Raw genomic sequence first — 26,070 nt, 5'->3', positions numbered from 1 at the left:
TGTCAAAGTTCCTGGAGGAGATCTGGGAGCATTCCATTTATTGTTTCTGGTTTTTACTTTAAGCCATGCATTAGCTAGAAAAACCATAGCCTGAGCTTGATCCATTTTGTAAACATTCGGATTATCCAACTTTTTACTGATATACAGACATAAAGCACGGTCGTACTGCTGGGCTCGGAAGTATGCCTTAAAGTTGTCAATAATTCCTGTGTGTACAAAATATGAATGAGAAAACTGTAAAACAAAAAGACAACTTATATAGCATTTTATCAACAAATAATAGGCTACCTATATTAAGAGCCTGTAGCTTGCTAGTCGTGTTTGCTAGGAGAAATATCAATTTAATGTTGTTGAGCGGAATTCTTATTTTATGAACGGATGCATTATCCAAAAGAAGAGCAATTTTTCTATTCTGTCTTCCAAAGGCAACATTTAACTTTTTCACGTATGTTGTCATCCAAGCATTAGTAGAATAATGGTATTCAATTTCATTTTTTTTTTTTTTTTTTTTTTTTTTCCAATTGCAGTCATGGATAACAAATTAGCTCTTGCTTTAAAACATTTGGGGCTCTTGGGTTGTGCGATAACAATTGGTTGCCCTTTGTGAGTCCCATCCGAGTTACAGAGCAACCCAACTGTTAGACGAGTTTTACTTTTTTTTAGGCCATCAAGCGACTCGGAGGAACATATGATTCATGATATCTACAGGATCATATGGCTCAAGAATTTCTTCTATCTTCCTCAATTCGTTCTGAACGTTTTCAGAAGTGATGTCTACCAAGGCACTTTCACCATGCATTGGCCTGCATTTTACTCCAATTCGCTTAAAAAGTTTGGTGAGCCATCCAGAGGAAAATGAGATTTCATTTTCAGGGATTCTATACTTTACTCAAACAATAGGTCTTACATATCGAAGTATTGAGTCTCGATTGACTGGCAGATTGTTATTGTTCATGTCTGCAATAAACTTTACTACTTCATCAAGTTGAGGATAGCGTGTTGGTTTTAGACTTTTGCCATTCTTAACAACATTAATATTACTATATAACGTTTCAGCATTTTGATCCAAAAGCTCAATTTTTTGAGAAACAGAAAGGCGTACACGTTTATTATTAGACATTTTTTTTATAGATAGAATTTATTATATCATATATTTATTCTCATCAACATTATTTTGAGTCTACGACTCGTATATTATCCTTCCAACAACTTTGATCAAGTCTTAAGAAAGTTTTGATTTGTTAATGTCCTTACACAATTACCAAATCTATACCAGCCGACAGTGGCCTATGTGGAAATATATTGTACAAACATGTCTAATGTAGCTACAATACATATTAAGTGATTTCAATTGTTTAACAGCCACGTATTTCGATTTAAGGGTATTTTCTATTTAAGGGTATTTTCTATTTAAGGGTATTTTCTATTTAAGGGTATTTTCTATTTAAGGGTGGATATTCAAAATTTTTTGGCTACCCTTAAATAGAGCGGCTACTGTTTCCATTACCAGATAATGTCCACGAAATTGTTCATGACGATCCATTACATCCAAAGCACTGCTTATAAAGTTGAAGTAACGGCCAGTAGCTGTACCACCATTATTGCTCTTTTTCGCTTCTGTTCATTCATTTACTTTTCTCTTTTTTGACGGAGCCAGTGCTCGGGGACGTCTTACGCTTATATTCACAACGCCGAAAGGAGAAATGACACCTAAAATGGCAGTGGTCTTTGCTCTTGTTCTGGGCACCTTTACAACTGCGCAACTTCCTTCTTTGGGCCAAGAAAAGTTTCTCTTGAGATTTATATGGAAGGCTGCTTCGTCTATGAACACACAATTACTTGTGAAATCCAAGTCAGTCTCCATTCATCTCAACCCATTCGTAGCACTGTTCAATTTTTTCAGGTCTATTTCTCTCAACAGGTTGCAGATGCGCTTTCTTGAAGGTAATCCTGCACTTTTGCCTAACAAACTTATAGAAACCACTTCCAATGATTTGAAGGTGTCCGAACTTTTCAGTCAAAGCATCAAGCATATCTTCCAGTACAACAGAATTGGTATTCTCGTCCGCCCACTGAATCATGTAATTCTTGTGCTCATCTGTTAGAACAGGAGGTCTATCAACTGGTCTTCCACTACCAGATGACCTTTGAATATACTCTTGTGGATCTTTATTGTTTTTTGAAACCCATCTCTGTGCTGTGCGCACATTAATGTTGAGCTTCTGAGCGGCAGCTCTAACACTCATTCCTTCTTCCTTAATAAGAAAAAAAAAGCTGCTCCTTCTTAACATCCATTTGAGGCTTTTCAACGGATGGATTCTTTCTCTTTTTGGCTTCTTTCTCAGATGGCTTCAAATCAAATTTGTCACTTTTTCAATCGGATACATTTCGTTGTCTACTTTCATTTAAACATCCATTATTTCATTTCCGTTGTTGTCGTACTGGTTTTTTAAGCCGTCTTCGTAAACAATATTATCCATCTTTTTTATGATGAACCTGAGGAAGAAAAGGTTAGAAAATATGCCAATTTTTTTCTATTTAGTACATGATTTTTTATAAAATGCGCGAATAATTTTTCTACATAGTGTAAAGCTCAACAGAATAAGAAAATGATTTTTTGTCCATAGATTGTATATGATGGCATCATCATTTTCTTATTCTGTCATAGTGTTTTGCGTTTAAAATATTCACTCTCATCCTTTTTAGTAAGTGTTTTGCTACATGAGGTGCTTTGATCTCTTATTAACATTATTCTGTTCAAATATACAAATGCCTTTACTGCTGCCAGTGAGTATACCGTGAGTACTCCTAAGCAAAACATATGATCATCATAGCATACTTTATTAGACGCAGGAACTAGCTTTGTGTGAGACGATCGATTGATAGTGTTCATGGCTCTGCTTTCTGGCTTTTCCTTTTTTTTTTTTTTTTTTTTTTTTTTTTTTTTCCCTGGGCTTGTACAGCTTAGCCTCGGTAAATTGAAAGGTGGTGGTTACTTTCAAGTGAACATTGCTTGATATAATGTCCGCTACGATCGTTAATGGGCCGATTCTATTAATTTGCTTTTTTGAAGTCGTGTATCACATCCAATCTACAAAACCAACAGTATTCATACAAGAACACTGAACTCAACAGCGCATCTAATGCACATCTTCTGGCCTTACTATGCTAATGCTTGCTATAACACGCTTTATTGACTTGTGGCCAGAAAAAGGAACAAAACTTTTGAAACTCGTGTTAAATTTCCAAAAAAAATGGCTAAATAAAGACATACGTTTTATGTAAAAATGTATACTTTTTTGTTGAGACGAACAGAGCTAAAAGCACCAAATTGAACGATGTGAAAGTTTCCTCGAAGGTCATTGAGAGAAGCAAAGATGCTCCTATTGAAAATTTACGAAATTTCATCCTGTATTCCATAAATGGCTTCCCGACATACTTAAGATAATTATAACTGTTTTGACTCAAATTATTTATAAGCAGTAGGCAACTTATTTTCGAAAGACTGGGTAAAATAACTTCAAACCTTTTCTGGACAATTTAACCTCGCACAAATGTCCAAAATTATTCAAAAAAGTGGGTGGTATTTTCCAACAGTCAGTAAATTGAGATTGGAAGCACAGTACTGGATTTATTGGCGAAGTAGAGATTTTGAAGGGAACACAACATTTTGTCCTTAGTTTCAGTGTCTACATAGCCACTTGAGCTTTTTTTTCTTTTTAATTTTTTTTTTATAAATTAAGCAAAAGTTATGAATGACTGGATTGAATTAATGAATAAGCTTCAAACCGTAGCTGCCACGGTTGGAGCAGAAAATTCACTTGATTTGCCTTTAATTATAGTTGTTGGCTCACAATCCTCTGGCAAATCTTCTGTCTTGGAAACATTTGTTCAACGAGACTTTTTGCCGCGAGGAAGTGGTATTGTGACCCGAAGACCACTTGTGCTTCAGCTAGTCACACTTCAACAGCCATCGGCTTTGGAGTATGGCGAATTCTTACATATCAAGGATAAAAAGTTTTATGAATTCAGAGAGATTTGTCAAGAAATTGAACATGAAACAAATCGTTTGGCAGGTGCTAATAAAGGCATATCAAAACTACCTATACACCTTCGAATCTATTCTCCAAAAGTACTCAACTTGACTCTAGTTGATTTACCTGGATTGACAAAGGTTAGATCAAATCACAAAAAAGAAACTTTCATTTTTCTTACTACCTATTATAGATTCCTATAGGTAAAACATATACTGTATAAAAGAGAGAGTGGAAACTCATAGTCACTTTATCTCTCAGGGGATCAACCAAGTGATATAGAAAAACAAATTCGTAGCTTAGTAATGGACTATATATCAAACCCAAACAGCATCATTTTGGCTATATCACCAGCCAACGCTGATTTAGTCAACTCAGATAGTCTGAAGATAGCTAGACAAGTGGATCCAGAGGGGAAAAGAACAGTTGGTGTATTGACAAAATTAGACTTGATGGATACTGGCACAAATGCTTTAGATATTTTACTAGGAAAGGCATATCCTTTAAAGTTGGGATTCATTGGTGTTGTCAACCGAAGTCAACAGGATATCTTGACAAATAAACCAATGCATTTAGCACTCGAGGCCGAGGATGAATTCTTTAAACAGCATCCAGCTTACCGTAGTATTGCGTCGCGATGTGGAACTCGATATTTAAATAAACAATTGAATAAGGTATATAAGGAGATACAGTGTTGAAAAAATTTATACGTTTTTTATGCATAGATCTTATTAGCTCATATCAAGGAAAAGCTGCCAGAGCTAAGACTTAGGTTAAGTACACTAATCACTCAAACACAGCAAGAACTAGCACAATATGGAGAATCAATTGGGTCCGCTGCATCCTCTCAGAAAGGTCCACTTATTTTAAGGCTGTTGACTAAATTCTCTAATGATTATATTGGCTCTATTGATGGAACATCGTCAGAATTGTCTGCCAAAGAATTGTACGTAAAGACACATTTATCTATAAAAGAGATGACAAAACTAACACTTCATTCAAGGTGCGGTGGCGCACGTATTTACCATATTTTTAATGAAGTATTTAAGCAAGCATTAAATGTGATACCCCCCTGTTCCAATCTAAGTGATCATGATATCCGCACTGCCATTCGAAATTCAACAGGTCCACGTCCTTCTCTGTTTGTACCAGAATTGGCTTTTGATTTATTAATGCGACCGCAGATTAAGCTACTGGAAGTACCTAGTTTACGATGTGTCGAGATGGTGTATGAAGAATTAATGAAACTATGTCACAGTTCGGATACAACAGTAGTAAGTCTTTTTTTTTTTATTCCTTCTTACCATATACAATGCTTTTGACACATTCCGATAAAGGAGATATCAAGATACCCAAGGCTTCATCAGAAATTAATAGAAGTTGTTTCAGAATTATTAAGAGAAAGGTTAGGACCAACAGTGACCTATGTTGAAAATCTGATTGCAATTGAACGAGCTTATATCAACACGAACCATCCTGATTTTTTGGGAGCAGCTGGAGCAATGGCTAGTTTAGAACAAGAATCGAGAAAAAAGATGAGATTGGCGGCCTTTAAGCGTAGACAGCTAGCAGCAATGAAATATAGGTCGGATTTCTGTCAGTGTGGTATCAGGGCAAGAAGAGATCTCCTCAAAAGGAATCCCTCTTTAGTTATTTCTTTGGAAGAGGAGGGACAGACAATAAAAATGAAAAACCAAGTGTAGAAAGTGTTGTGGTAAAGGCTGAAGAGGCTTCACCTCCACTGAATAGTATAGTGCAGAATGAAATGATAAAAAAATTAGAGCAAACATCACTCAATGATGAAGTTGTGACAGACAAAGAAGAGCTAGAGATACAACTAATTCGTAAGTGTAACACCAACTTGATTTTAACATGCTTACTCATCTTATTTTCAGGTGCCCTAATTACAAGCTATTTTAACATAGTGAAAAAGAATATACAAGATTTGGTTCCTAAGTCTATCATGCATTTGTTAGTGAATTATTCTCGAGAATCAATCCAAAATAGACTTGTTTCGACCTTGTACAAAGAAGAAGTGTTCGATGATCTGCTACAAGAAGATGAAGCAATTTCAGTTGAAAGAGAGAGGTGTAAAGCAATGCTGAAAGTCTATAAGCAAGCCTTTGAACTTATTAAGAGCTCAATTTAACGATAATTGAGTTTCAAAATAAATAAAAAAATTACAAGGGATTCCGAAACAAGGTTTTTTTTTTTTTTTTTCTTACTGTTTCAGACTATGGCTGCTTCTACCCACTCTACTACCACAAAAAAGAACTTTGTCATTGGTAGCCGCAAATCTCAATTGGCTCTTGCTCAAACACACTTGGTGCGTAATACACTTCAAGAAATATATCCCGATTTTGAATTTACTGTTGAAGCCATGTCAACTACAGGAGATAACATTTTAGATAAAGCACTTAGCAAAATTGGTGAAAAAGCTCTGTTTACTAAGGAATTGGAAGTTGCCTTGGCTGATAGAAGAGTTGACTTTGTTGTTCACAGCTTTAAAGACTTACCCACTGTTTTACCGCCCGGTATGGAAATCGGCGCTATTATGGAACGTGAAGATCCTCGGGATGCACTTGTGTTAAATGCAAGAAACGAAGGGAAAAGCCTAGAAACTTTACCAGCAGGATCTGTTATTGGTACGAGTTCACTTAGAAGAGTTGCTCAATTAAAGCGAAGATACCCTCACTTGAAATTTGCTGATGTGGTAAAATAATAGAGCAACATTTTTTTTTTGTATTAACTTTTTTATTTGTAGAGAGGCAATCTGTAAGTCTTAACTTCACTAGAAAAGAAAGAATAAAAAATAATAGATTCATAGGAACACTCGATTGGCTAAATTGGATGATGAGAATGGGCCATTTAGTGGCATTATATTGGCTGTTGCAGGACTTGTTCGATTGAATATGGGTGATCGTATCTCATGCAAACTATCCTCTTCAGATTCTCTTTATGCTGTGTCTCAAGGTGCGCTGGCTATAGAATGTAGAGAAAAGGACAAAGAAATAATGGCCTTATTGGAGCCTTTAAACCATGCAAATACAAGGCTCATGTGTTTATGTGAACGCTCTTTAATGCGTACATTAGAAGGTGGATGTAGTGTACCTATTGGTGTCAATACAAACTTAGAAAACAACAAACTTCAACTTCATGGTTTAGTAGCTAGTCTTGATGGACAGAACGTTGTAGAATATAAGGATGAGGTTAATCTTGAAGGTGCAGAGACAAGAGAAGAAAGAGAAGCATTGGCAGAAAGATTGGGTAACTCAGTAGCAAACCAGTTATTAAAGGATGGAGCAGATAAGATATTGGCTGAATTGGCTCATAAATAATTTTTTTCTAGCTGAAAATAAAAAATATATACAGTATTATTATATTCATCAAATCATGCTCTTGTAGCTTTATCATTTACATGCTTGCTTTCTGTTCTAAACCATACTAATTACGCTTAGTGAACTTGTACGGTTTTGGTTTGGTTTACCAGAACTAACTATAGATATTTCATAAAATCTTATTGGCCCAATAACGCTCATAAAAAGCAGACATGATTGAATACAACAACCAATCGTTTTTAAAACCCAGGAACAGACCACTTTCCCAACTCAGTACAAGTGAATGAAGTAACATATCTTTTTTGTTTAATTGTAATAATGGAAATTGCTAATGGACCACTTTTTACTACTTCAACTGGTCTTATAGATAGTATAGACAGTATGTAAAAATTAGAATATTACGCAAAATGTACATAACTCAATGCATGCATAATAAAGAAAAACTTATGGTTGTATTAAGAGATGGACGTAAACTCATTGGTATTTTAAGGTCTTTTGATCAGTTTGGTAAGAAACGAAATTATACTTAAAGAGGATAATATTATTAACAGCAAGCAATAGCTAATTTAGTGTTGCAAGACACTATAGAAAGAATTTACGTCCGTGGTTGTTATGGTGATATCCCAAGGGGTGTATTCTTAATTCGCGGTGAAAATGTAGTTTTGCTTGGTGAAATCGTAAGCTGCAATATAAACAAAAAACTTACTGTATTAAACTCATTCTTTCCATAATAAAAAGGATGTAGACAAAGAAGATCAAATTAACTTAAGACAAGTGTCAGTTGAAGAAATATTAGTTGCGCAAAGGGAAGAATTAGAATTGAAAGAAAAGGTTGAAAAAATCAAAAGTAACGCATTATATAATCAAGGATTTTGCGTAGATACGAGTCAAAATGATTTGTATTAGAAATAGTAAATATATGTGTATATTTTATAGAAAACATTAAAAAGTTATTTTGATGAGAACAGTCTTGACATCTTTCTTTGAATTTGATCAATTAAACCACCTATTGCAGCTAAAGGAAGTAAAAGTATGCCACAACCACAGTTGTTGACATGAGAAGGTTCATCTGGAGAAGTGAAAGGTTCATTTGTTGGGTGCTCTGAATTTGTTTTAGTTGTTGACATTTTGATATAAAAAAGGGGAAATCAAAGCCATTCGAGTTTTGCTTTTTTTGGATTTGAAGCCCAGATAAAAACAAACAAAAAGCAACAGGATCAAATAATAATAAAGCTGATGAAGGAATAACGGCACAGAAATAGGATTTATTCAAAGCTCTACTGGATTAAAGTTAAAAAGGGCTTAAATCAGCCAAGACAGGTTTTGAGAAATTGTACTCAGAGAGAATAAAAATAAAGGAAGTGTGTGTTAGCTGAATTCGATGTCTTAAAGGAGTGTGGTTCATCCAGAAAATATACTTGGTATATTTCTTGTCTGTCTACACTAAGTCGTATGATACTTTATGAATTGATATACAAAAAGCATGCAAATTGTAAGCTACTTTCCTGATGTTTAGCAATTGAATTTAACATTTGTTATGTTCAACTGATGGTTCACTATTGATGGAAACAAGTGAAGTCAACTGTACATAGTAGTATTGCATTTTTCGATTTTTGTATTATACGTTATTTGTTCTGGATAATTGATTTTTTTTTGGTAATTATGTTTTGAAGTTATTCTGCACATGATACAATAAAAATAATCAGCCTGCTAATTTATGTATTAAAATGCCTAGTTTGTATGTTTTTCTTTTCTTTTTTTCTTTTTCTTTGATTTGATTAAAGAATATCTAATCTATAACCACATTTCTCACTCGAAGTTAGTAAATTAACAACTCATTAGTTAGATGATAATAATGTCATATAACTGCCATAAGATTAAATGAAAAAGAAAGCATCTATGCTGCAAAACCTACACTCAATTGAGATTATATGTTTGAATCGCAAATCGCTTGAAAAGAGTTTCACTATATGCATGATATAAAGTTTAAAGCATTCTGTACCTTCAAAAACTTGCACGTTACTACAAAAAATAGCTTATTATCATCCTGAATCTAACAATATTACCAATTTATACGATTGTTAAATGCAAGTATTTCAATGATAACTGCAAAAGCTTTTTTTTTTGTTGCTTTAAGTATAAAATATGGAGTTAATACACGCTGTGTAAGTCAAAAAAGCAATATTTGAAGTCGCAAAAGTTCTACAGATAATTTCAAATCCGTCAATACATACAGACATTTTGAAATTTAAAAATTCGATTATGTCGCTTGCGCTAAACTCTCCACCAGGGTTTTCAATTTTTCAGAGAATGAAACATTATACAATATCAAAAAGATCAAAAAAAGATAGAGTTTTTTTTTAAACATACCCTTTTCAGCCCTTAAAACTTTTTAAACTTTGATTAACAGCAACAACTATGCAAAAGTAAAAGTACATTTGATCACTTCCTTTAATCCAAACACATCATGATAAGCTTACTGATAACGATTGTGCGTAAAGAATTGACCATAAATAGCTGACAAAGACCCTTTTCATTTAGCTATTTTAATAGTAAATGTATCAAAGGAGAAAAGAAGAACTTACGCTTAGAACGGCCAAGATTAGAAAACGTGTGATAAATAAGAAGTCATAAAACAACTACTCCTCTTTTTATTTTAAAGAAGAAATAAAGAAAGGAAAGCATAATTTATTTTTTTATATTTTTTATACTTAATAACTTTGATTGCATTGTTTGTTTGGAATGCTCTTTTTTCATTTTTAACCACACAAATATAATGGACAACCAATTGCGTTTGGTCTTAGCCTTTAGCTACATTTTATAGTAGCATGATTCAAATTAAAGATAGAAATGATCTTTATTGCATTTATAAGATGAGAGAGAAAACCTACATTGTCTTCAAGTCTTAATAAGTTTTATAAATTCAACATTCTTGCTCTTGTTTACGTTCAAATACAAACAAGATAAAAAAAAATACTAAAACTAGCCATATTTCATTTGTTTATCAAAAAAGCAAAGTTAAACATGTAAATAAAAAAGCACAAGTCATGTAGACTATTGAATCAATAAAGGAACGATATCATAAGTACAATACTTACCACCAATAATCGGTTTATTTAATTATATTGTTTTTTTTACAAGATAAGGAAAAAGGGGAAGAGTGAAGATATAAATAAAAGGCGCTGGTTATTTTATGAGAATAACCAAGGATTTTATGTTTTCAAGAGAAAATTTGAGAGAGTCGGTTAAAATAAAAGGCGTATAGTAGAATAAGTACTTGATGTCAATTGAAAATATTGCTTATGATGTAGGCAGTAAAAAGAGACGTACTTAGGCAGGAATTCAAAGAAATAAACATAAATTTATTGGGAAAATAAGAAATAATGAAAGGATAGTTGGTTTGCGATTAATTGCAATGCTATTTATTTTTTCTTCCTCTTCCTTTTTCTTTTTTTCTTTAAAAAAAAAAAGGATTATGAAAAAATGCATGTTAATTGCCTTAATAGTGTTAGAATTGAAGGAACAAATAAATCGGATACAAAGAGCGATCATGCAGCTTTACTTACCGACGTAAAAATGAAAGTTTTCAAGTTGGGATTGAATGCGGGGCAAAAAAAGACAATATGGTATAATAAAGGTCAAGAGCATCTATTCATTAAAATGGTTCAGCACAAATTTATGCATATGGGAACTCAAAGTAATATATTAAATGTCTGTGTGCCTAAACTTTAGCTTAATTCAACCCATTCATCCACCCAAGCCTGATTGCACATTTCTATGCAACATCCTCCTATTTGTCACATTTATCAATATGCTAACAAACATTATACATTATATATATATATTAAACGAGTAGCCTTGTAGCATTTTTAGTGCTAAAAACAGCTTATTTTATACTTTATCATTTGATTTTTCTGTCATTCATAAAAGATATCACTAAATTCAGTATACAGTGTCACCGACCTTCAATTTCTCTTATTTTGCTATCTGCATCATATTGTCTGTAAACAATTTATCAAGTAAAGACCATAATATGATTTGCTACAACTGGAGCTTATAGTGCAGATTTAAAGAATGAACGCAACCAAAATATATACAAGGTATGTATCAACATAATAAAGAAAGTGCATCATTCATTCATTTATTTAAAGATCACAACTACTGCCAAATTCCCTTTAATCCTTTGCTTTTAACGAAATCCTGGTATCTTTATAGCAAATCCATGTAGTAAATATATTAAGACAGCCTATTATTCATAAATTACAATATTAAACTAAAAAAGCAAAATAGAAATTACATTTGTTATCATTTACATATTGTCCTATATTATTACATTTTATTTTAACAATGTCTATTAATAGGTCGCGTAATGTTTGTTATTCTTCTCCTTTATCAAGTCTTCTTATGAATAGCCCACTGAGAAAAATTGAATATAATTAGTGTTCAAAAATTTTAGTACTAAAAAAAATCTAATGTATTCATATATCACTTTAATGTGTCACTTAGTATTAGAGTATTAGTTGTATTATAGTAAAAGAACATATATAACAATCTATGTTACTCCTCTTAACACTTAATGCACTAATTAATGTGGTCATTGAAAAATTGGTAACTGCTTGTTACAACTTTTTTTTTTTTACAAAAAATTATTGAGAAGTTGAAAAGTAGATTTGGAAGTCTAGTTCCTAGTGCCAAAAAAGGATATCTTCAAGAAACGTTTTACTACTTTGTTTATTAGAGCTTGCCAATATCTCTTTTTTCTCATCGCTATTTTTTTCCACTTTTCTATTTTACAAAATCTGCAACCAAAGTAATAAAAAAAAAAAAGAATTATTTAAGAGTGAGCTGAATAAATGTTTTTAATATTGATATATCAAGTATCATCATAAAGGACAATACGTTATTAAGCAACAAGCTTATTTTCTAACACTCATGGCTTGCATTGGCATTAATATATATGTGCATACAGGCTTAAAAAACAGATTGATACTGTAATAAAGACTTTTTTTCGTTTTTTTTTATCTAATATTTAATAACAAAGAAGACAATTGCTTTACTGTTTCTTTTTTTTCTCCATTAAGAAAGTAGCGTTTTTAATTACAATGAAACTGAATCAGCATAAGGCAAGCTGTGAAGATCACCGTGAGCGACAACAGTAGGCTTGCTCTTTAATAATTTTTCGGCAACCTACAATATGAAATGGTTTAGCTTTCTTTTTAAATCACAAAGAAAAAATTTCTACCTTGGCAACATCAGAGGCTGAAACCTTTTCAAGGATTGCAACAGAGTCAGCAGCACTGTATTTACTACCACGGAAAGCCTATATGATCATACATCAATAAAACATGTATTCTCTAATCCTTATATGTGTACCTGAGCACCGAGGGTTTGGAGACGGTCAAGACGGCTTTCGAAACCAGCAGTGGCAGCAAACTTGGCTTGAGCAGCACCTCTAGCAAAGTCTTCGTTAGACAAGCTCTTAGCAGCCTTCAATTGTTCAACGGCAGCAGCAACGGCAACACCAGCTTGGGCACCAGAAACTTGAACACCAAAGAGACCAGCATCAGAGTAACCAAGGTTGAAGGCCTTGATTTGAGCATCGACCTTGGAAGCAGCTTGAGCGAAGAGACCACTGCCAGTGGTGTGCTTGACGTTCAATTCACCACCAAGAGCATGACGGAGAACTTGAAGAGCAGCGTATTCAGCAGAGTCAAGAGCAGCACCTTCAAAGGCAAGGACATATTCATTGTCGTGTCCTTCCAAACGAGCTTCACCACCAAAGTATTGGCTACCGCTCAATTGAGCAGCGGAGCCGGTAGGAAGATTCAAGAATTGTTCGGCCAGGTTGACAAGAGCTTCGTGTTCAATACCAGTACCAACAAGGGCAACATTACCTTGAGTGAACAGTTGTTTAGCAAAATCCTTGACAGTGGTGTTGTTGACGTGGTTGCTAGCCTTGGCAAAGACAGAGTTACCAAGACCGGTACGGAAAGCGAGTTGGTGAGTAGCTTCAATAGCACTGATTTCGGCATTGGCGAAGGCGCTGGCGGATTCAGAAGCCGTTTGGTTTCTAACATCAATAAATTCGTGTTCTTGGTACTTTTGCTTGGTGATAACGTCGCTCAAAATGTCAGCAAATAATTCACTACATAAAAATAGTTGGCGTTTTTTTATTTCTTCTTCCCCTTTTTTCCTTTTTTTTTATTGTTCGCACTTACGCATCACCCTTCAAGAATTCAGCAGCATAGATAAGAGATTCACGAGAAAGATTAGTGGACATAACACCACCAGAGAGTTCAGCTTCACGAACGACGCGGAAAGCAGTGCGGTTATAAGTGTTCTATCATAAAAAAAATCAATCATTATTGTAAATATGATATGTTGTGTATGTTTACTTTGAATCCATAGTTCTTTAAGAAATGAGCAACACCAGCATTCTTTCCAGATTCAACTCTAGCGCCACCATTGACAACGACAGCCAAAGAAGCAGTTTGGCCGGGTTCTTGGCTGGAAGCGACCTTTACGCCGTTAGAAGCGGAAGAGATTTGAATGGCATTGGCAGTAGCAGCAGTGGCATAAGTAGCCTTTGAAACAGTGCTAACAATGGCTTTACGAGATGTGGCCAACATTTTTTTAATTCAAAAAAAAGAGTGGGGTGTTGTTGCGGGGAAAAAAGTAAGCTTTTTTACTAGGGCCTCCTCTTTCAATAAACCAAAAATCCTAAATTTTTTTTGTGGCGAGAAAACTCAGAAATTACTGCCCAATTTTGGTGTGCGCAAATCGCCACGAACATGATGACATATTAATATAATTTAAGTGCCGAAACGACCAGCTGTGGTAGAGCTCCTGAACTCATCATTTGACAAAATGAAGTTGCTGGAAGGATAATATACGAGTCGTAGATTCAAAATAATTTTGATGAGAATAAATATTTGATATAACAAGTTATTTTCTTTCTTTCTTTAGATTCTATCTATAAAAAAATGTCTAATAGTAAACGTGTACGCCTTTCTGTTTTTCAAAAAATTGAGCTTTTGGATCAAAATGCTACTGGCCAGCTTAATCAAACAGAATTAGGTGAATGGGCTATGAAGAAATTCAATTTAGATCAATCACTTGCCCAACAGACTATATCAAACATTCTCAACAATGCTGAAACGTTATATAGTAATATTAATGTTGTTAAGAATGGCAAAAGTCTAAAACCAACACGCTATCCTCAACTTGATGAAGTAGTAAAGTTTATTGCAGACATGAACAATAACAATCTGCCAGTCAATCGAGACTCAATACTTCGATATGTAAGACCTATTGTTTGAGTAAAGTATAGAATCCCTGAAAATGAAATCTCATTTTCCTCTGGATGGCTCACCAAACTTTTTAAGCGAATTGGAGTAAAATGCAGGCCAATGCATGGTGAAAGTGCCTTGGTAGACATCACTTCTGAAAACGTTCAGAACGAATTGAGGAAGATAGAAGAAATTCTTGAGCCATATGATCCTGTAGATATCATGAATCATATGTTCCTCCGAGTCGCTTGATGGCCTAAAAAAAAGTAAAACTCGTCTAACAGTTGGGTTGCTCTGTAACTCGGATGGGACTCACAAAGGGCAACCAATTGTTATCGCACAACCCAAGAGCCCCAAATGTTTTAAAGCAAGAGCTAATTTGTTATCCATGACTGCAATTGGAAAAAAAAAAAAAAAAAAAAAAAATGAAATTGAATACCATTATTCTACTAATGCTTGGATGACAACATACGTGAAAAAGTTAAATGTTGCCTTTGGAAGACAGAATAGAAAAATTGCTCTTCTTTTGGATAATGCATCCGTTCATAAAATAAGAATTCCGCTCAACAACATTAAATTGATATTTCTCCTAGCAAACACGACTAGCAAGCTACAGGCTCTTAATATAGGTAGCCTATTATTTGTTGATAAAATGCTATATAAGTTGTCTTTTTGTTTTACAGTTTTCTCATTCATATTTTGTACACACAGGAATTATTGACAACTTTAAGGCATACTTCCGAGCCCAGCAGTACGACCGTGCTTTATGTCTGTATATCAGTAAAAAGTTGGATAATCCGAATGTTTACAAAATGGATCAAGCTCAGGCTATGGTTTTTCTAGCTAATGCATGGCTTAAAGTAAAAACCAGAAACAATAAATGGAATGCTCCCAGATCTCCTCCAGGAACTTTGACAACAAGGTTACTGATGTTAGCCAGTTGAACCTTGAAGCAGATGAAAGAGAGATGATAGTATGTTATACAACAAGCACTACTAATAGTGAAGAAACGGCAGAAGGTAACATAGATGAAACAGAAGAAAATGGTAATACAGAGCAAGATGAGCAGCGTGTCGATATAGTAGAGTGTAAAAAAGGTTGAGAGAAGTCCATGAAACCACTCTCATGTACAAAGTTCCTTTGGACGATCTTGATCGTAAATTACGTCGCCGAATTCAAATGAGATTGGCTAACTCTTGTGCTGAATTTAAGTCAAAAGAGCAAACAGATCTTCGATTTTATTTTACAAAGTAAAAAACTTACTGTTAGAGAGCTCCAAAAAACTATCACTTACAAAAAAATTTTCTATTTAGTGGTAAAAAATATTTGGTTTGCACCCTTAAATAGAATAGTAGTATAGTGGTATTTATGCTGGGGACCTATGCCGTTCTTTGGAAATACACCCATGAATAGAAAATACCCTTAAATCAGACACCCTTCAATAGAGCGGCTACTGTAACGCACCCATTCATACGCATGAAGACATTTAAAAACACATTAAAAGCCGCGGCTATGGATGTGTATCTACCTCCTTACTCTCCTGAACTCAATCCAATTGAGCAATTTTGGTTTGTTTGCAAAAGCGAACTCAAGAGAACAGCTGTAGGATGAGGAAACACTAATAACAAGAATTGCATATGCTTGCAACCGAGTCTTGTATAGCGACCTTCAAGAATTTTGTAGATAATCTGCATCCAAATTTGACGACTATCTTAATCATAAGCCTATTTAATAAGCTTGCGCATTTCGTGTATACAGTAATATGTGATTTTCCCCCCCCCCAAAAACACGCCAAATTAATTTTATTTAGTGATTTTTTATTTAAAAAGTGTGCGAATAATTTTTCCATATAGTGTATCATTGACTAAAAAATTTAAAACACAAGTATGGCTACTGATCAAGAAGTTCATGCTCAATTACAGCAAACGAATGCAGAAAGACATTTTCTCGAGTTGCAAATAGAAGGTTAGAGATACAAACAACTGAGAACAACCTCAGTGCAGAGAATACAGCCCAAAAGAAAGCCCAAAATAAGCTCTCCTAATCAAATAGTTTTCGCTGTATTGAAGGGCACCTTAGGCGAAAGGACTTTATCGGTTGGAAGTAATATGGAATTGAAAAACTGGAAGTGTAAATGGATTGCGTACTTGTGCCTTAATGTCATCATCGATTTTACCAGTAAAGATTAACTAAAATTGATTGGTGTCACACTTGAGAAGCTTAATAGCAGATTTCAGTTATCTGTTAAAGGAACAAAGCGAGACTTGATACCATTAAGTAATGCTACAAAAAAGGCAAGACAAACGGTATAGCATACTATGTTAAATCCTGTACAGATATTGAACAAATGTTTTAGATTGAAAACCGCGCTTCTGCAAAAATATGTTTAAAGAAGATTGAGGCTCACGATTATGCCGATAGCAATGAAAGAGCGACGAAAATGATATATGTGCATATGTAAGTTATAGCACTATGGTATGTAAACCATATTCTAACTCAACACTCACGTTACACATTTTAGATCAAATCGTGAACAAGCCGATATTATTCCATGAATCCTCACAAAAATATTTTTCAGAAATGTCATTCCTCGTCAAATCCTGGGGTCCGGTTATCGAACTTTTCTTTGATGCCAATCATTACTGTGTTCAATGGTAAGTTGCAAGCTGCATTTTTGACTAAGACCATGAATAACGATAGAAGCTGCTTATGTAGGGGAGATACAACATCACCTCAATTATCTCTATCGAACTTATATTTCAACCTAGACTTTCGAGTTAGTGTGAAGGATATAATACTAACGAGTTAGATATTGTCACTTGAGAGCTTGCTCGCCAATCATCGACAACCCCTTCAAAATTGTACAGGGACTTCCTCAAGTCTGCCCTCACTACTAAAACTCATTTAAATGCTGTATTGAGATGTATGCCTTACCTACCTGCAGCTAAAATCAAGACTGTTGTTGTGCCCATGATCCAAATTATGGGACTATCTTGTTTAGTTTATGGAATGAATATTATTGATAAGAAGGTATACACATTACAAAGAATATCTTCTTTTCGTTATCCAAGTACACAGCGAGAAGTAAAGAGCGGCGGGATTAAATCATTGTTGGATGGCTTTTCTCTGGTAAAGGTAAATTAAACTTACTAGAATCATTTTTGTTATTTTATAGGACCCTTATTTAACCTTTTGCTTCCTTTTCTCTTTCTACCATTTCCCATTTGATTTTGTTAGTCTATGATTGAGAATATTGAAGAAATGATCATTGAGTATAGTAGGACGCCTAATAGTGACGTGCAAAATATCAAAAATGATCGGAAGAGAAAATCAAATATCAATACAATCGACATTGATCAGTATATTTCGCCTATAATTCAATGTTTCAGTTCCGAATATGTAGAGGATGAAATTGTCGAGCAAGAGGATGATGAGTAAGAGGACGATGAGCAAGAGGATGAATAAATATTATACTGTGCGATTACAGTTGTGCGTTAAAGCTAGCTATATTAATGTTATCAGTTACTCTTATATGAACATATTCCATATATCAGTAGACTCCATATATCAACGTTCATATTATGAATAAATATCCCCTTATTGAATAGTTTTACTAGCTGTTGCTTCAACGGCTAATACTGAATACTTTAAATTTTGCCTTTACTGTTCTTTGTAGATACACCTGCTGAATGTAGAATAAGAAATTCTCTGTCCTGGGATGTTGAAAATCAGGTAATTTCCCAATATGCAGTGTTATTATAGGAAATGCCACTATCAAGGCTGAGGACACAATGAAGTTATTAGAATTCTTCAAATTAGAAAACACCTCTGATGTTCAGCTTCAGAGTCACTTGGCTGTTACAAAGAATGGGCAGGCCATTGAGCATGAAAACATAGTCTCATTAATACCTGTCGACAGTGAAAACCTCAGCAAATTTATAGGATCTATTATGAACTTTGATATCTAGTTTCGATAAGGAGAAGGAGGCTATACACTTGTTCTTTCTCGAAGAGTCGTAAACTGAACGATTTCAAAGGCCATTGATACTCTTATTGAACATTTACAAAATTTCATCCGGTATTCCATAAATGTATTCCATAAATGCTTAACTTTTTTGATTAGAAATCGGGTCAAATTATTTGTAAGCAGTAGGCAACTTATTTTCGAAAGATTGGGTAAATTAGCTTCAAACCTTTGACCAAATTAGTCCCCTTTTTCTGGGCAATTTAACCTAACACAAATGTCCAAAATTATTCAAAAAAGTGGGTGGTATTTTCAAACAGTTGTTGGACTGGTTATTATACTTAATATTTTCTTCAAAAACCACAATAAACTTTCAATAGCTTCAAAATTCCCTTGACTATAACGTTTTTCAAGAGAATAATACAGGACAATTAAAATTATAGAGGAAAAAGCCCTTTTTACTTAATTTCGATAACGTAACGATATATATACTAATATTTTTCATATTTTAGGGAACATAAAGAACGTCACATGGAGGCACCATTTTACTTTCACTGCTATAAAAATAACCGCACCACACAGTTGGTAAATTGAGACTTGAAGCACAGTAATCCGCAACTGTTTCTCATCCGATGAAATGCAAAAGCCGTTCTGAGAAAAGGTTTGTACAACCAAGGCAAAATGACTCAAAAAAAAAAAACGCAAGATCAAGCCATAATCATGTCTCCAAGCATCTAATACAATTTTATAGCAAAGCTGCAAATATGTGACAATCTCAATGCTTTGATAAGCTATGTATCTTCAAGTTGTTTGATCTTTTAAAGCCTTGAAATGTACAATCTAGGTAGTTGATTTTTTTTTTTTTTTTTTTTTTTTTTTTTTCACTTGAAGGTGCTTCAATCACTCTCAGGCAGCCATAATTTTATTATTCTATCTTCACTTTGTTGTGTAAGGTATTGAAGTTTATTTCTTTTCTTTTTTTAAAAAAAAAAGAAAGAAGATAAAAAGAAAAAAAAATGACATGTTTCAAGGAGAACAGCGTCAATTCTTCTCAATTACCTTATCAAATCAGAATGCATTCCCCTTTCTCTTTCCCCTGAAAGAGCAAATAATTCCTTTTTTTTTTAAATCCTCGTAATGTTAACATGTTATCATATGTAGTAATAGATGCAAAACAGTAAGCTCCTAGCTTATCTAAAAGTATCAAATATCAAATAAGATAATAATAATGTTTATAAATAACTTTATTAGAGAATAAATATGCTTATGTTTGTATTGCTATTTCTTAGTGTGATGAGTTTGATCCAATTTCCTCCATAATTTCATTCAAGTTGTTTGGATGCGTTGATTGACAAGAAAAGTTATGAATTAAATGATTTGGTAAAGAACAATCAAAACAATTGTCTGATCTTTCTATTTCTTCACTAATACCACTACTTGTTCCACCACTATTCACCCGTTTTTTACTAAGAGTAGATCTAATTCTTTCATTTGAGAATGCCATCTTGATCTTTTCAATTAAAGTACTGTTATATCTTGAAATTTTCTTCTTTTGTTCTGAAGCAGTGGTAGCAGTACTTGTATTAGGGTTGAACTGATCATGATGTTCAGCAATACCTGACACTATAACAATTTACTAAATAAACCATTCAAAATTATATGAAAAAGTACAAAGGACTTACCTTCTATATCACTTGTTACTAATGAAGGAGTGGATAAGTCACTGGTATAAGCAATCAAGGTAGATAACAGTGGGGGATCGTTAGGTGTTAATTGTCCTTGAAGTGAATGTAAAATTTCACTTTCTTCACAAGAATGATTGTCTTGTGCAATCCTTTTTAGACCAAACTTTTGGATTATTTCTTCTGCTTCTACAGCAACACTTGCATTTAAATCAGAATATGTACGACAAACAGGACATTGAAATCCCGGATAACTGTCAAATAAAGGGCGTATACATTTAAAGTGATAAGAGTGAGAACAAGGAGCAACAAATAAAGCTTGAAATGGAGCCAAGGCATATAAACAAATACAACACTCTTCTATATCAGATGATGCTGTCATCAGTTGCTTGTTAGTAATGATATTGCGTAAATTATGAAAGGCAGATATTGAATATGAAAGTTGTTTTACTGATCGTCTATTGATTTCAAGTTTCATTTTGACTGAACGATACATTTCTTGAATTCCTCCTTGATAATCAACCCCAAGTTGTATTAAATCGCCATCTCTTAGTTCTTCTGCCTGACTCTCTTGATTCGCCGGACTCAATCTTATATGGTTTATGAATGTACCAGAAGAAGATTTCGTGTCTTTAATTTGTAACTAAGCATATGTATTAGTTTATGCTGTTCATCCCCCCTTTTTATATATTTACCCATTTTAGTAACTTACTTTTCCGTCATTATTTAACCAAATCTCACAATGAAAGCGAGACACAACTTTACTTTTAAATGATACATGCTCTTCTAAATAAGATTTCTCTGTGAATCTACCAATCTTGATCACTTTGCCAACTTCAAGATCTCTTTCAATCACATTAAATATTAAACTTCGACTTGAATTATCAATATTTGGGACAATACGAATGTGTACTTTCATTTCATCACTACTACTACTACCACTGTTATTATTGTTGCTTGGTTTTTCAAATAAAGTGTTTTTGATGTTTGGTATAGAATCCTCTGCATATTTCACAGTCATAGCTAGACTAATAGGTCCCGATATTAAAAATTTAAAAGAAAAGAAGAAAAAATCATATTTCTTTGTAACATTATGCAGCTAAAACAAGTTTCTTTATTTGGAAGCATAATTAAGATCGTAAGATGTTTACTGTACGAAAATACTTGGTTTCACTAAAAAGTGCCGATCATCTGGTAAGATACTAGTATAGATATTCAAATGCTTACATTTACATTTATATGAATAAAAAAGTAATCTTATTTCATCTTTTAATCTATTTCTTTACTTTAAACTAAAGCATGAATATCTTTAAGCTTTTGTTTAAATCGAAAGTCGCGCTAAAGTCATGTAGGCAACGTCCTTGAAAGCACTTAAGCAAATATCGAGCGAACTCGCTGGTAGTCAATGGTTTGCTGAAAAAAAATGTTAATGTTGCTAAGTCTAAAGACAAACGAGGTCTAGTCAACCACATCCATGCGTACAAAGAATTATATTTATCAAAGCTTTTAATCAGAAAGGTGACTACTTTTACATATCTCGAGAGAAACACAAAGACTTGACCAGTTAATCAAAGATTAAATATATACAAATATAATCAACCTGAATCTGAGCAGTAGAAAAGAAAAATACGAGTTACAGCTTATCCTCGATTGTCAAATTTGAGTATGATTGTAGACAAAGAAAAGTTTTGGGGATAGTGCATAGAGTATACTGAGAAGTAAGTATTTAAGCAAATGCCACATGAAAATCAACACAATTCTCATTTCTCTGTTGAAAAAAGGATTATATTTGCAGAAAAGTGCATCGCAGTAAACTGTACTTAAGAAGTGCTGCAGTAAATTAACTCTTCAGAGGTTGAGAAAACTGCTGTTAAGATGTTATACTTAACATATGATACACTTGAACATTTACTCATTGTGCTGCTGAAACAAGAATTCTGGATAAATTAGAACAATAAAAATAATCTCTTTGGGTGTGCTTACCTAACTTGTCGAGCTTATGATTGGTAGAGATGGGGAAATAATCTCGATTTTTAATACAGTATCCAAAGCTTTATTCTTTTCTAAGTGCAACGACAAAAGTAAACCTAAAGCAAGTATTCAAATAACTTTGGATCATAGAACATTAGATGTAATTCGATGACAGGAGAAGCAAGTTTACGAGACACTTGTCAAGAGAACAATCGATGAACATAACAAATTAGAAAAGAAGAAGAAAGACATCATAAGGCCATGGCACCAAAAACTCATTTGAGAAAATAAACATATTTCTCACACATTCAACAAACCAAAGTTGATAGGTCACTGTGCCAGAATTTAATAACTGCTTTCTTTCTTTGATAAGTCAGTCGTCAGATTATGTCTGAATGAGTTCTTTCCTCTTTGCCTTTAGGAATTAGGTATAAAATGCTGTGAACAAAAGACTGTCATGTTTACCAAAGTTCATATCGGCATCAGAGTTGGGTATGAGTAGAGTAATAGCTATCGTCCTCAACACTCAATCATAGATTACAGACTTCGTAAGCTCCTGTTCGGAACGATATCAATAAAGCAGATATTTTATTACTCAAAAAATAGCAGGACATGATAAAGGAAGCGAGGATTCTACCAACTTTTAGGACTTTAGTCAACTGGAAAGCATTGGTTGGTTTGATATAATCAAAAGCATCACATATAAATACTTGTATTATTCTATTATAAATAAAAACCATGCCCTATTTGGACACATCTTGGGTACTTAATTTATTAAAGTTTATGAATGAACGCCTCTTTTAATACAATCGATCTGTATTAAGAAAAGACAGTTATTAATTTAAAAGTATAAGCCATGTATTATAATGAAATATGGTAAAAGAGAGGGTTGATAATGCTTATGATTTGTCATTTTATTGCTTTTGACTTTAGTAAAGTACTGTAACATGCTTGTTCTAAGTGCAACTGATATCTCAACTAGTTTGCCCATTTTTTTTTAGAACAGAAGGTTACTATGACTCTCTTAATTAGGCCAGATCATTAGCTGAGATAAAAAAAATATCTCTGTGAACTAGCTGAAACAAAAAATTAAGGAGTTAAAGTTTTACCTTGTAAAAGGTATGTTTAACAAGATTTCGGGAGCATACAAATTGAGTCGTTTGCCTGTCCAACGGTTATATTTTTTTTTAAAAAGAAATTTTTGGGTCATACAGTATACCATATCGATAATACATTAATTCTCAGCGGCATAATAAACAAGTTTTACACTACGTATGATCCACCTCTACTTCCATTTGTATACCTTATGGTTACCAAAATTCTGAAAGCATTGACCAATGGCAAGCATATTTTGCATTTCTTTAAACATTGAGGATTGTACAAAATCTGGGCGACACATTCTCTGGCCCAAGAAATTGTATTTTTTATCCTAATTGGTACCATCAATGTTTTACAATGGACATGCTCACACTTACACATACATCGCTACTGATCTTGTGTCTTTCTTAAACATGCATGACTGTATTACTCTTGTAACTTGCAATGTTCCTAATAGATCCTGATCAATTAGTGGGATCTGATCTAGTTTGAACAAGTATAAATAGAGAAATTGTTTTTCGAGCAAAAAGAAAAGCATCAATACTTTTTATCAAGATAAACAAATGAGATTCCAACTTGCAAGCCTTCTTGTATTCTTCCTCGCCTTGGTCTTTTCTGCCTCTGCCTCTCCAATTGCTGAAAGGGATGTCAAGCCCTCTAGCCATCTTGTTGATTTGGCTGAACGTAGTATTAGTTATCCTGTTAAGCCTGATGACACTTTGGTTGTTGATATCATGGCTGCCGTTAAAGCTAAACTCAATGTTGATATCTTTGCCCAAATCTCTGCTACTTTCTGTGAAAAACTTCAAGCTTCTTTGGATGTCAAGGCCAAGATCCTTGGTGGTATAATTAGCATTGGTGATCTTCAAATCAAGGCCATTCAAAGTGCTGTCGTCAAGAACTTGAAGGTTCGTTTGGATGCTGACATCAAGGCTGAAGTTGATGCCAATGTGTATGTCCCTCTCGAAGCTGATCTCCGCAAATTGCTTGGTTCTACTCCTCTTACTAAAGATCAACTTCTCAAGGTTTTGGTCGATCTCGAGGTTAAGGCTAAGGCTTTGGTCCAGGTCGAGCTTCCCAAGCTTGAAGTCAAGTTGAAGGCTAAGATTGAAGAAGAACTTAGCTTGGCTATTAAGGATGCCGAAGTCAATATTCCTCTTATTGCTGATGTGAAGATTACTGCTAATATCGATGAATCTGCTGTTCTTGATGCTTGTATTGATGTTGCCGTTAAAGCCTGTGTTGCTATTGATGTCGATGCTGAAGCTAGCGTCATTCTTAATGGATTGTAAAGAAGCTCTTTTCAGTTTCTCGTATTCTCTTCCTATTTGTAACACCAGTTTACTGTATTCTTATTAAATTGACTAAATAAAGTTGATTCCTATAACTTTAATTTTCTTCATTTTCATCTTATTCTTGTGCTTGATCAATTGGATACATGGATAATCTCGATTACATCAGCCGTCTATTCTCTTTTTCATCCTTCTTTATTTTGGTTTATCTTAATTTGAAAATAAAGAATTAGAATACAAAGATCAATTCATGTGGCGTAAAGCATATTAAAAAGTGAGCGATGCGGCTCTTCCTTTGCATATTTGAGATAAAATAGGCTGGGTTGAGTAACCAATAGCCTAGTGTGTTATTACAGTAATAAGACTAGCTATATGCTTTCAAGAGGCATAAGAAAGAATAGAATGTTTTTCTTTGATAACAGGCTACTTATAATCTGAGGCATGTACAAAAAAGCATACTCATATTACTTGATTTTTCCTCAAAGGTAAATCCCTTATCCTTCCTAATGGCCTTCTATATAGCTTTTAGATCGTTTTCGCTTATGGGATTATCCATCATTTTGCAAGTCAGCATATATTATTTTGAAAAATGGTTCTTGCGGGTCAATATATTTGTTCAGTCTGTTGTACCTACAGTTAATAATGAAGGGCAGTCAAGGCCGTTACCAATTGAATTTGATATATTCATCTGGTTTATATCTTGCGAAAGTTTTAAAAATCAGCAAAGTAACCCACGTCGCTGGTGCCAGACATGTCATTTCCGACCTTGCGTCTGTATTCCTCAACCTGTATCTAATATGTTCTATAAAAATTCTTGAAAGCTTCAATATGAGAATACTTTCGTAAAAGGTACATATACTCGTGAAAATGACACATTCTGTTACACTGTCAACAGGGGGTGCATTTTAATTATAAACATGGAGAAAGAGAGAAAGAAGAAATGCATTTGATACCAATTATTCACATGATAACATTTCTAACTTAATTAAGCCAGTTAAGACTTCAAAGATAGTTCATACTATGCTTTAGTTTCTTGATTCAAAATACCTTTTCAAGTATTAATTTGTTAGCGAGAAAATAAGGAGGCACTGTACCTCAACTAAGAAACCCAAGGATCTCTTTCATTGTGATTCTTCATAGTATGTAGGACAAGATGAGCGTACTCTTGTCCTACTAGAGCTAACCCACTTGGTTATGAAAACTTCCTTTTTATAAACAGCTTGAGTATCGTGCTTATGCGTTATTGAAGTCCGCTTTGAGACTTCCGTTGTACTATGAACTAGTCTAAACAACATTAAATTGAGAGCTAAACTTCCTTTGCCATTAAAAAGGGATATAATTATTAAAAGCCATACATAAGAGACAAGTCGTAAATTAGTCATGTAAGGAATTTTTTCATTTA

General features: G+C 33.9%; 11 protein-coding genes across 11 annotated transcripts; 7 read left to right on the top strand and 4 right to left on the bottom strand.

Moving 5' to 3' along the window:
• Positions 1-667: 667 nt before the first annotated feature.
• On the bottom strand, positions 668-1,120 carry RO3G_09332 (uncharacterized protein; the record flags this gene model as incomplete). Its single annotated transcript, XM_067663917.1, has 2 exons — positions 668-883; positions 974-1,120. 2 exons carry the CDS (start codon positions 1,118-1,120, stop codon positions 668-670), a joined length of 363 nt encoding a protein of 120 aa, XP_067520018.1.
• A 733-nt stretch (positions 1,121-1,853) lies between these two features.
• RO3G_09331 (uncharacterized protein) lies at positions 1,854-2,480 on the bottom strand (the record flags this gene model as incomplete). The annotated part of the gene is made up of 3 exons (XM_067663916.1): positions 1,854-2,255; positions 2,290-2,368; positions 2,443-2,480. The coding sequence occupies 3 exons, from the start codon at positions 2,478-2,480 to the stop codon at positions 1,854-1,856; spliced, it is 519 nt and encodes a 172-aa protein (XP_067520017.1).
• A 1,292-nt stretch (positions 2,481-3,772) lies between these two features.
• RO3G_09330 (uncharacterized protein) lies at positions 3,773-4,257 on the top strand (the record flags this gene model as incomplete). Its single annotated transcript, XM_067663915.1, has 2 exons — positions 3,773-4,174; positions 4,228-4,257. 2 exons carry the CDS (start codon positions 3,773-3,775, stop codon positions 4,255-4,257), a joined length of 432 nt encoding a protein of 143 aa, XP_067520016.1.
• A 2,013-nt stretch (positions 4,258-6,270) lies between these two features.
• RO3G_09329 (porphobilinogen deaminase) lies at positions 6,271-7,372 on the top strand (the record flags this gene model as incomplete). The annotated part of the gene is made up of 2 exons (XM_067663914.1): positions 6,271-6,747; positions 6,854-7,372. 2 exons carry the CDS (start codon positions 6,271-6,273, stop codon positions 7,370-7,372), a joined length of 996 nt encoding a protein of 331 aa, XP_067520015.1.
• A 318-nt stretch (positions 7,373-7,690) lies between these two features.
• RO3G_09328 (uncharacterized protein) lies at positions 7,691-8,331 on the top strand (the record flags this gene model as incomplete). The annotated part of the gene is made up of 5 exons (XM_067663913.1): positions 7,691-7,751; positions 7,811-7,879; positions 7,934-8,049; positions 8,111-8,219; positions 8,309-8,331. The coding sequence occupies 5 exons, from the start codon at positions 7,691-7,693 to the stop codon at positions 8,329-8,331; spliced, it is 378 nt and encodes a 125-aa protein (XP_067520014.1).
• Positions 8,332-12,469: 4,138 nt separating this feature from the next.
• Positions 12,470-13,652, bottom strand: RO3G_09327 (uncharacterized protein; the record flags this gene model as incomplete). Its single annotated transcript, XM_067663912.1, has 4 exons — positions 12,470-12,559; positions 12,615-12,692; positions 12,746-13,517; positions 13,591-13,652. The coding sequence occupies 4 exons, from the start codon at positions 13,650-13,652 to the stop codon at positions 12,470-12,472; spliced, it is 1,002 nt and encodes a 333-aa protein (XP_067520013.1).
• A 703-nt stretch (positions 13,653-14,355) lies between these two features.
• RO3G_09326 (uncharacterized protein) lies at positions 14,356-14,691 on the top strand (the record flags this gene model as incomplete). The annotated part of the gene is made up of 1 exon (XM_067663911.1): positions 14,356-14,691. One exon carries the CDS (start codon positions 14,356-14,358, stop codon positions 14,689-14,691), a length of 336 nt encoding a protein of 111 aa, XP_067520012.1.
• A 782-nt stretch (positions 14,692-15,473) lies between these two features.
• On the top strand, positions 15,474-16,008 carry RO3G_09325 (uncharacterized protein; the record flags this gene model as incomplete). The annotated part of the gene is made up of 4 exons (XM_067663910.1): positions 15,474-15,521; positions 15,557-15,680; positions 15,797-15,911; positions 15,975-16,008. 4 exons carry the CDS (start codon positions 15,474-15,476, stop codon positions 16,006-16,008), a joined length of 321 nt encoding a protein of 106 aa, XP_067520011.1.
• Positions 16,009-16,547: 539 nt separating this feature from the next.
• On the top strand, positions 16,548-17,216 carry RO3G_09324 (uncharacterized protein; the record flags this gene model as incomplete). Its single annotated transcript, XM_067663909.1, has 5 exons — positions 16,548-16,626; positions 16,714-16,839; positions 16,912-16,967; positions 17,018-17,118; positions 17,183-17,216. The coding sequence occupies 5 exons, from the start codon at positions 16,548-16,550 to the stop codon at positions 17,214-17,216; spliced, it is 396 nt and encodes a 131-aa protein (XP_067520010.1).
• Positions 17,217-19,910: 2,694 nt separating this feature from the next.
• RO3G_09323 (uncharacterized protein) lies at positions 19,911-21,328 on the bottom strand (the record flags this gene model as incomplete). Its single annotated transcript, XM_067663908.1, has 3 exons — positions 19,911-20,248; positions 20,308-20,950; positions 21,020-21,328. 3 exons carry the CDS (start codon positions 21,326-21,328, stop codon positions 19,911-19,913), a joined length of 1,290 nt encoding a protein of 429 aa, XP_067520009.1.
• Positions 21,329-23,939: 2,611 nt separating this feature from the next.
• RO3G_09322 (uncharacterized protein) lies at positions 23,940-24,668 on the top strand (the record flags this gene model as incomplete). The annotated part of the gene is made up of 1 exon (XM_067663907.1): positions 23,940-24,668. The coding sequence occupies one exon, from the start codon at positions 23,940-23,942 to the stop codon at positions 24,666-24,668; it is 729 nt and encodes a 242-aa protein (XP_067520008.1).
• Between the last annotated feature and the right edge of the window lie 1,402 nt (positions 24,669-26,070).

This window comes from Rhizopus delemar, genomic scaffold (genome assembly GCF_000149305.1).
Source record: "Rhizopus delemar RA 99-880 supercont3.7 genomic scaffold, whole genome shotgun sequence".
In the NCBI taxonomy this organism is placed as follows: Eukaryota; Fungi; Mucoromycota; class Mucoromycetes; order Mucorales; family Rhizopodaceae; genus Rhizopus; species Rhizopus delemar.
Note: the sequence above shows the minus strand (reverse complement) of the source record. Positions and strands in the feature narration are given on the sequence as shown.